Below are 9,686 nucleotides of genomic sequence, written 5' to 3'. Positions count from 1 at the left end.
AAAAGAAAAAAGCCGGAAGTGGCGCTGTGGCTCAAGTGGTAGAGCGCTAGCCTTGAGCTGAAGAGCTGAGGGACAGCGCCCAGGCCCAGAGTTCAGGGCCCACGACCAGACCCAAAAAAAAAAAAAAAGCATGCTTAAAAGCTACTTCTATGTTGATCACCTTGGTGCTTTTAATTGGAGTAAAGTGGCCTTTTATGAGACTCATTGATCTGCAAACTGGTTCAAAGCCAGCCCGGGCAAAAAAAATAAAAGGTCCCTGTGAGACTGTCACCTCTACTCAGCCAGCAGAGTGCTGAAAGAGCAAGCAGAGTTGCTTTGGGACTCAAAAGTGGCAGAGTGCTAGCCTTGAGCTGTAGAGCTGAGGGACAGCACTCAGGCCCCGAGTTCGAGTCCAGTGGCCAGCTAAGGGAAATGCCAATGAGGCATTTATCCCAGTGTGGAGAAGACACTCCTGGGACGAGAGCAATGGAGGAGCATCCAGAGGCAGTAAGTCGTTGTTCTTAATGACATCTAACCCTAATAGCCTCTTTGTAAAATAGGCTGAGGTTATAGGTTCCTGGCTAGGCAGCATCAGCTCCCGCACCTGACCTGTCACTGTAGGAACCTTCTCGATAAAGTTGCTTCTTTATTAACAAACAGCTTTGTTGCGGTGGGCTCTGTCACTCCGGACAACTGGGTGGGCTTGCCTGCTTGAGTAGGAGGCTTCCTACTACACCTCCTACACCTCCATCCCTTTTCTTAATTTTTCTCAGCCTGATCCGAGGTTTGAATGGGTGGTGCTGCCTTGGCCACACTTTTAGGATCTGTGCTGGGTTCAGATACCTCCCTAACCTGTGCCTACATGGATGATATAATTCTGGGGCACCCAGACCCAGGACACCGGGAGGGCCTTCTGGCCCAGGTTCTTGCCATATTAAAAAAGGGGGGTTTTACCATAGCCTTCAATAAAATTCAAAAGGTAGCTCCTTTTAAGGTGCTCGGGACCCACCTTACCCTGACTCAGGTCAGCCCCCTTAAGCCTTTGCTGGATATTCCAACCTCTCTAACCTTAACCCAACTTCAGAGTCTTTTAGGGGAAATCAGTCGGCTGTTGCCATGGGTTTCTGTCCCTAAGATAGTCTTGTGCCCTTATTTGCCTTACTAAAAGACAGGATGCCCCAAGAAGTTATTACAATTATAGACAGCCATCGGGCAATATTTTTACAGTTCCAAAGAGCCCTGGATGAAGTTTCCCTGAAGAGGTATTCTATTCTTGAGCCCATTTCCCTCTGGCTGTTTTCGAGTGTCGCATTGATTTCTGCAGTTTTAACTCAAAGGGGGGAAGCCATTAGAGTGGGTTCACACTCCCTGGGGGGCACACCTCGGGTGTACTCTCAGGCAGACCAACTTGCCCATGCTAGTCAAGGGAAGGACCCAAGCCCAAAGCACCCTCACTCCATTATTTTTCCTTTTGCAGACGTTGAGTGGCTTACTCGAGCCAATGTTGGTCTTGTTTTCTCCCTGGAGGGGTTTCTAGGCCATATTGACTGCCATTACGGGCCATCCAAATGCCTTCTCTATTTTCTCCTACGCCTATTCCTGGTGCCCTCCATGTTTTTACTGATGGAGGTAAAGCAGGCTCTGCGTATGCAGCCTTTGAGGAGCAACAAAAGACCCCGAAGCCTACAAAGATTTCAACCTTGTCAAGATCAGCACAATATAAAGAAATGCTGGCCGTAATGATGGCCCTTCAGGACATTCAAAAACCCTTTAATGTGTATTCTGATAGCCTATATATGATTAACTTGCTCCCTCATATTCCCCAGGCACATATTAAGCTGGATGAAAACCCTATTTCCCCCCTTATGGTTACCCTTAAGGGCCTATTAGAAGAGCAGGGAGCCTCTATTCATATTCAACATTTGAGAGGGCATTGAAAACTTCCTGGGTTTTTATCCCTAGGCAATAATTGGGCGGACCAGTTAGCTACTGGCACACAAGCATTAACATTAGGAGAGGCTACCTGTTTGCATGATTTAACCCACATTAATTGGAGAGGTCTTCAGGATAGATTTCCTCAGATTCCTGTAAAGGACCTCAAAAGGATAGTACATACCTGCAAAACATGCCAGCCCTTCTTAAAAGTACCCCCATTACAACTAGGAGGGGTAGATCCCAGAGGCCTTAAACCTAACGTCCTCTGGCAAACAAATGTTACTCATTTCCTAGCCTTTGGTAAATTTAAATATATATATGTCTATATGTCTCTGTAGATACCTACTCAGGAGCATGCTGGGCCACAGCACATAACAGGAGAAAAAACTAAACATTCACAAGCACACTTTCTTCAATGCTTTGCCACCTTGGGTCCACCTATAATGGACCCTGTTTTGTTAGTAAAGCAATGTCAGAGTTTTTTGATAGATGGCATATTACTGTATCTACAGGAATTCCCTATAATCCCCAAGGCCAAGCAATTATAGAAAGAAATCACCAATGTCTTAAGGAACAATTACTAAAACAAAAAGGGGGAGTTACAGTTACAAATAGCTTCATTTACCATTAACATTTTAAATTTTTCAAAAGGGGCCACTGAATCCAGATTTCAGAAGCACTGGGGACAACTAAACCCTAAGCCCCAAGTGAAAGGTGGAAGGACCCCCTGACACAACAATGGAGAGGACCTGACCCCCTAGTTACCATGGGCAAGGGATTTGGATACATTTTTCCCACAGGGGAGACAGCCCCCATTTTGGATCCTGGCCAGGAACCTTAAAAGAAGGAAAGCTATAAAGATAACTACTAACCAGCCCTTGAGAAGCTCTTGTGTTCCCTAACAATTGCAGATGGCGATCCTCCAGCTGTTGGCCGACCTGACCCTCCCAGTCCCCGCAATGGCCCTATGGAATCCACACCCACCTCAGCGGGTACCCTGGGCAGTGATCAGCGCTGGCAATGGAGAAGTCAGTAGCACCACAAGAGAAGCTGTCCCTTCCACCTGGTGGCCTGACCTTCATTTTGACCTCTGTGATCTGGCTAGAGGATCCTGGGATGTTGGAGATTGGACCCCCCTTCACCAAGGACGGCCTGAGTGTTGGGGGCCCATGAGGATGCACCGTGCCTCATGTGTAGGACCCCCAATACCCAGGCTGCTCCCATGGTTTAAAGAGGGCAACCTTATGAGATAGTGACGTTTATATATGACCCAGAAGTAATCGAACTGCTTCGGACATTTCTAACTGTGGCGGGGCAGACGTTTATTACTGTGTAGGTGGGGATGTGAGGTAAGCTGTGGACAGCAGGCTAAGTATAGAATACTTAGGCGCATGACAGGGTGACCTCTACAGTGATTGGCTGGTTCCTTTTCCTCCCATGCCACACGGTTTTTTGCTTTAAAAAGTGCTTGCTGTGTGGTAATAAACAAGTTCTTGCTTGACTTGACTCCCCGCTGCGTTTGATTGTCTCTGGGACTAAGGGAGGCTGGGGAACGGGGGAGCAGCGCACTTACCTTTCCTCGGACCCCATTGGTCTTTCGAGGGGCGGACGAAGGACCAACAGCAGTCCAGAGAGGCTGCCTGGAAACAGCATAAGGAAGCTCAGTGAAAGCTAATGATCAGTAGGACATGGAAACAGAAAATGTAAAGCCGACACCCGGGGCTCATGCCTGTAATCCTAGCTACTCAAGAGGCTGAAACCTGAGTATTGTAAGCCTGGGCAGAAAAGTCCATGAGACTCTTACTTCCAATTAATCACTGAAAGCCAGAAGGGGAGCTGTGAATCAATGTGGTAGAACACGCCTTAAGCACAAAAGTTCAGGGACAGCCCAGGCCATGAGTTCAAGCCCCAAGATGCACCAAAAAAAAAAAAAAATACAAATGTGTAGAATCACAGTGACAACCTTGGTGCACTTGATACACAGTAAAAACAAACAGGAAAGCATGACAGGAAAGTAAAACCGGCTGTTGAAGAAGTAGAGAGGGAGAGTGGAGGGTTAACAAAGGGTGAATGAGGATGGACATGATCAGGTAGTTTATTGGTATGTGTGGAAGTGGAACAATGAAACTGAAGGAGGAGGAATGGGGAGGGGTGGGTAAGGGATACATTGTATACTTGTGTATAAATATCGCAATGAATCCCTTTGTATATCTGCTGTCTGGTACTTTAACAAATAAAAATAAGTTGGAAAAAGTGGGAGGAAGGGAAAGAAGTTCTCAGACAGCAGAAGCTGGGTTACAGAATGTCTGTCCTCATAGGAGAGATGTGCACCCAACGCGAGAGGCTTCATTTCCCCCTAGATATTAAAGATGTTATCTGGCAGGCTGGAGGCTGCCCGGGCGGCTGCAGGGGGTGCCTTGCTTTGGCTGGAGGTCTCTATCTTAGGCTGGATCTAGACCAGTTTTACAAATGCAATAAATTCTTGATATCTGAGAGATGTGCTGTGCTGTGATCTGTGAGCAAAGCACACACCAGGCCCAAGACACCTGCTTGCCCTCTGCTAGCGACAGACAAGTCTGGTAGTTAAATGCCTTGAAGAGTAGTGGCCTTCCCACCCTTCATATCCAAAGGCTCCTGACACCAAAATAAAAAAAATTCTTTAAAATTGCTCTTATAAAATATTTGGTTAGTTGGGGCTGGGAAGGTGGCTCAGTGGTAGAGCACTTGCCTTGCATGCCTGAGGCCCTGGGTTCCATTCCTCAGCACCACATAAGCAAAAAGAAAAAAGCGGAAGTGACCGCTGTGGCTCAAGTGGTAGAGCGCTAGCCTTGAGCTGAAGAGCTGAGGGACAGCGCCCAGGCCCAGAGTTCAGGCCCCACGACTGGACCCAAAAATAAAAAAACATTTGGTTAGGGACTGGAAAGGTGGCTCAGGGGTAAAGTGCTTGCCTTGCATGCATGAGGCCCTGGGTTCGATTCCTCAGCACCACATAGGTAGAAAAAGCTGGAAGTGGCGCTGTAGCTCAAGTGGTAGAGTGCTCGCCTTGAGCTGAAGAGCTGAGGGACAGCGTCCAGGCCCAGAGTTCAAGCCCCACGACCAAAAAAACAAAAACAAAAAAAAAAACACTCATAACCTACTTACCTACTGATGTAATAAAAAACATAAAGTCCCTGGAGTCCACCCTACCCTGTCCATTTCCCTCTCAGCTACCTGGATATACCCTACTTTTCTTTGTTTTCTTTCTTACTTTTTTTTTTTGGTCCGGTCGTGGGCCTGAACTCTGGGCTTGGGCGCTGTCCCTCAGCTCTTCAGCTCAAGGCTAGCACTCTACCACTTGAGCCACAGCACCACTTCCTGTTTTTTTCTTTTTGCTTATGTGGTGCTGAGGAATTGAACCCAGGGCCTCAGACATGCAAGGCAAGCGCTCTACCACTGAGCCACCTTCCCAGCCCATCCTTCCTTCCTTTATTCATTTCTCTTTCTCTTTTTTTTCTGTGCTACTGGGGTTGAACTCAGAGCTTCACAGTAGATAGGTAGGTGCTCTACCACCTGAGCTATACTCCCAGCCCTTTTTGTTGTAGTTATTTCTCAGACCGGGTCTCTTGGTTTTGTCCAGGCTGGATTTACCCACAATCTCCTATCTGTGCCTCCTGAGTAGCTGGACATGCACCACCCCCAGGAAGGACCACTGAATCCAGGCCAGCGTAGACAATATAACAAGACCTAGTCTCAAAATAAAGAATAAAAAAGGGAGACAGGCATCAGACGAGGTGACTCAAGCCTGGAGTCATGAGATGGGGATGGGGGTAGTGAGAGCCAAGGCAGTCGGGACGTAAGTGTGCCAGGCCATCCCAACCAATGATTAGCATGGGCCGTGGCAACCTGCTCTTCTGCCAACCACCACAAAAGCACAATGGCTGCCTAGAGTAGCCCGGGTCATAATCCCCAGTCACACAGAGGTAGCAGTAGGCATGTCACGCCCTAGACCCGCCAAGGCATAAAGCAAGATGATACCTAAAAAACTGGTGGCTAAAAAGGGGCTTGGGCTGGGTGCCAGTGGCTCACGCCTGTCATCCTAGCTACTCAGGAGGCTGAGATCTGAGGATCGAGGTACAAAGCCAGCCCGGGCAGGAACCTCTCTGTGAGAATTAACCACAGAAAACTGGAAGTGGTGCTGTGCCTCAGAGTGGTAGAGCACTACTTGAGCAAAAAAGTTCAAGGACAGTGCTCAGGCCCTGAGTTTAAGCAACATGACCAACAAAAAAAAAAAAAAAAAGGGGGGGGGGTCAGCGGGCGCCAGTGGCTCACGCCTGTAATCCTAGCTACTCAGGAGGCGAGATCTGAGGATCATGGTTCAAAGTCAGCCCGGGCAGGAACATCCATGAGATTCTTATCTCCAATCAACCACTAGAAAACCAGAAGTGGTGCTGTGGCTCAAGTGGTAGAGCACTCGCCTTGCGCTGAAGAGCTCACTGCCCAGGCTGAGTTCAAGCCCCACGACAGACAAAAAAAAAAGAAAGAAAAGAAAGGGGGGGGAGGTTGAAAGCATGGCTCAGTGATAAGAGTATATCTTCAGGTCCTCAGTTCAGTCCCCAGTGCCACAAAAAAAAAAAAGCAAAGGAGAAGGTGAAAGGTAGAGACTTTAAAAATGCAGTCAGGAGCTGGGAAGGTGGCTCAGTGGTAGAGTGCTTGCTTTATATGCACAAGGCCCTGGGTTTGATTCCTCAGTACCACATAAGCAGAAAAAGCAGGAAGTAGTTCTACAGCTTATCTTGAGTTATCTTGAGCTGAAGAGCTGAAGGACAGCACCCAGGCCCAGAGTTCAAGCCCCAAACCAACAACAACAACAAAAATGCAGTCAGAACCAGGCACTGGTAGCTCACATCTATAATTCTAGCTACTCAGGAGGCTGAGATCTGAAGATCACTACTTGAAACCAGCCCAGGCAGGAAAGACCATAAGACTCTTAGCTCCAATTAGCCACCAGACAATCGAAGTGGCACTGTGGCTCAAAGTGGTAGAGCAAAAGTGTTCAAGGACAGCACCTAGATGGAGATCAAGCCCCACAACACACACTCTCTCTCTCTCTCTCTCTCTCTCTCTCTCACACACACACACACACACACACACACACTGCAGTCAGAAGGTCACAAAGAGATCAGGCCTAAGAATGCAATCTCCATCACCCTTTGGCTGCAGGATTCTAGAAGGACCAGGTGATTATGGAGTGCATCTGGATTCAAAATGCTCAACAGGAGGTTGTCAGACTCTTGCTTTATAAGTTGCTTGGCTGGGGATGTGGCTTAATGGTAGAGTGCTTGTCTAGCATGCATGAAGCCTTGGGTTTGATTCCTCAGTATCACATAAACAGAAAAAACCAGAAGTGGCACTGTGGCTCAAGTGATAGAGTGCTAGCCTTGAGAAAAAACAAGCTCAGGGACAGTGCCCAGGCCCTGAGGTTAAGCTGTAGGACTGGCAAAAATAAAATAAACAGTTGCTTTACACATTCTTTAGCTTCTGCTGGTCATTGTGGGTCCTGGTGACTAGTGCTTGCATTCTTTCCTAGCTTCAGTACGAGTGTCTCTCTAAACAATCCACTGTGGTTTGGATGAGTATTACCATATGCCCACAGGATACAGGTTTGGTCAGGAGGGTGGCAGTTCTAGGAGGCGTCTGTGTCAGGCCTCATGAGAGGTCTCTAGTCGTTAGAGGTGAGCCAAGGGCATTGTCGATCCCCAGTCTCTTTGGTGCTGCCTAGTTGCCCAATCTTGGAGTGAAAACTTCCCCACTCTTAGCCAAGCTGAATCCTGTTTGAGACAGGGTGTCTGTATGTAGCCCACACTGGCCTGGAAATCATCCTCCTCTGCCTCAGCCTCCACTGTGCGGAGCCTTTCCTCTCTACCAGTTAATTGTCTCAGGGATTTCATTCGAGTACTGTGAAGTTGACTAATGCAATTACTTTGTAAGAGCTTTTGCTACTGTAAGCCTTCTTCAGACACGAGTTCAGGGCTATCGGAACTGTATCTCAATTTTGCAATCCCTAAGACCCCAAATAAATTTCTTTTATGTTTATACTTTCTAAACTTGGATTATTTGGCAGTTTGGTTTGTTTTGCCAGTCCTGGTGCTTGAACTCAGGGCATGGGCACTGTCCCTAAGCTTCTTTTGTTCAAGGCTAGCACTATACCACTGGACTTACAGTGCCACTTCTGCCTATTTGTTTATGTGGGCACTGAGGAATGGAACCCAAGGTTTCATGCATGCTAGGCAAGCGCTCTACCACCAAGCCACATTCCCAGCCCCATATTTAGCAGTTTTTATTCTCACTGTATTGTTTAGTTTTACATACTTGTGAGCTTTATATAAATAAATGGGGGTGGGGGGGTCTGGGAATGTGGTTTGGTGGTAGAGTGCTTGCCTAGTATGCATGAATTTGTGCTTTCTTTTGGTTGGTCATGGGGCTTGAACTCGGGGGGCTATCCCTGAACTCTTTTTTTTTTTTTTTGGTTTGGTTGTGGGGCTTGAACTCTGGGCTTAGGCACTGTCCCTGTGCTCGTCAGCTCAAGGCAAGCCCTCTACCGCTTGGGCTACTGCACCACTTCCAGTTTTCTAGTGGTTTATTGGAGATGAGAGTCTCAGGGACTTTCCTGCCCGGGCTGGCTTTGAACCGTGATTCACAGATCTCAGCCTCCTGAGTAGCTAGGATTACAGGCGTGAGCCACCAGCGCCAGGCTTGTTCCTGAACTCTTTTGCTCAAATCTAGCATGGTACAACTTTGAGCCACAGCCTCACTTCCAGTTTTCTGATGGTTAATTGGAGATAAGTGTTTCACAGACTTTCCTACCCCAGCTGGTGATCCTCAGATCTCAGCCTCCTGAGTAGCTAGGATTACAGGTGTGAGCCACAGGTGCTTCACTATTGAACTTTAATTTGTTGTCTTCTGGTCCTACTCTGGTGCCAAATGAACTGTTTGGCTGCAGGGGTAGGGTATAGTCATGCTTAGCAGCATTTATTAAAACTGACAAAAGAATCATGCCCTGCATCTGTAAAGATCTAAGAAGGCACAGTGACATGGGTCACTCAGGAGGTTGAGGCTGGAGGATTGTGAGTTCAAAGCTAGCTTTGAACAAACAACAAACAAAACACTGGAAAACTCACTCCTATACATCAGGCGTGTGTACAAGAATATTCATAGCAGCCTGATAATGAGCCAAAGGCTGGAAGCCTCTAGAAACACCAAAAGTAGACTAGACTAAAAGTGTATGGTAGATGAATACAATGGAAGCTGTAGTCACGAAAAGGTGGAGGGAAAAAGCACACCTGTCTGGTGTGGTGGTGCAGGTCTGTAATCCCAGGGCCTGGCCTTACACCTTTGCTACGCTGTAAGACGCTGCCTCAAAACGAAAAAAGAAAAAGATCTGGTGTGTGGGAAGCCACACAGTAACCCCTTTATTTACTTAGGACATTTATGACGGCTCTCCCGCCTGGGTGAAGGTGCAGAAGGCAGAGAGCACGGAGGGCAGCACCGGAGGGAAGGGCCGCTGCTTCCAGGCAGGGGAGGGAGGCGTGCAGGGTGGTTTTGTTTTGCTTTGCTTTTTAGGGAACAACTCACAACCGAGGCGGACTGGAATGTGGAGACTCTGGGTTCGATACTTCCCGGTGCGGGTGTGGACGCCAGGCTGGCCTTAAGCTCGATGACCCGGGCGGGGGACGTTCTCTCGTTGACCCCAGGTGTTGGGGGGAGGCGTTGAGGGGGGACAGGTGTGGGGGGGC

General features: G+C 48.0%; 1 protein-coding gene across 1 annotated transcript in view; it reads left to right on the top strand.

The window, feature by feature from the left end:
- Positions 1 to 9,527: 9,527 nt before the first annotated feature.
- The window catches only part of Gchfr (GTP cyclohydrolase I feedback regulator), a 4,970-nt gene continuing 4,811 nt past the window's right edge, over positions 9,528 to 9,686 (top strand). Inside the window, exon 1 of the mRNA XM_013010217.1 lies at positions 9,528 to 9,578. Coding sequence (XP_012865671.1) covers positions 9,543 to 9,578 — 36 coding nt within the window. The 5' untranslated portion in view covers positions 9,528 to 9,542. The remainder of the gene's footprint in view (positions 9,579 to 9,686) is intronic.

The sequence above is a fragment of the Dipodomys ordii genome, unplaced genomic scaffold (assembly GCF_000151885.1).
Source record: "Dipodomys ordii isolate 6190 unplaced genomic scaffold, Dord_2.0 Scaffold11, whole genome shotgun sequence".
Classification (NCBI taxonomy): domain Eukaryota; kingdom Metazoa; phylum Chordata; class Mammalia; order Rodentia; family Heteromyidae; genus Dipodomys; species Dipodomys ordii.
This window is presented reverse-complemented; position numbering and strand designations above follow the sequence as displayed.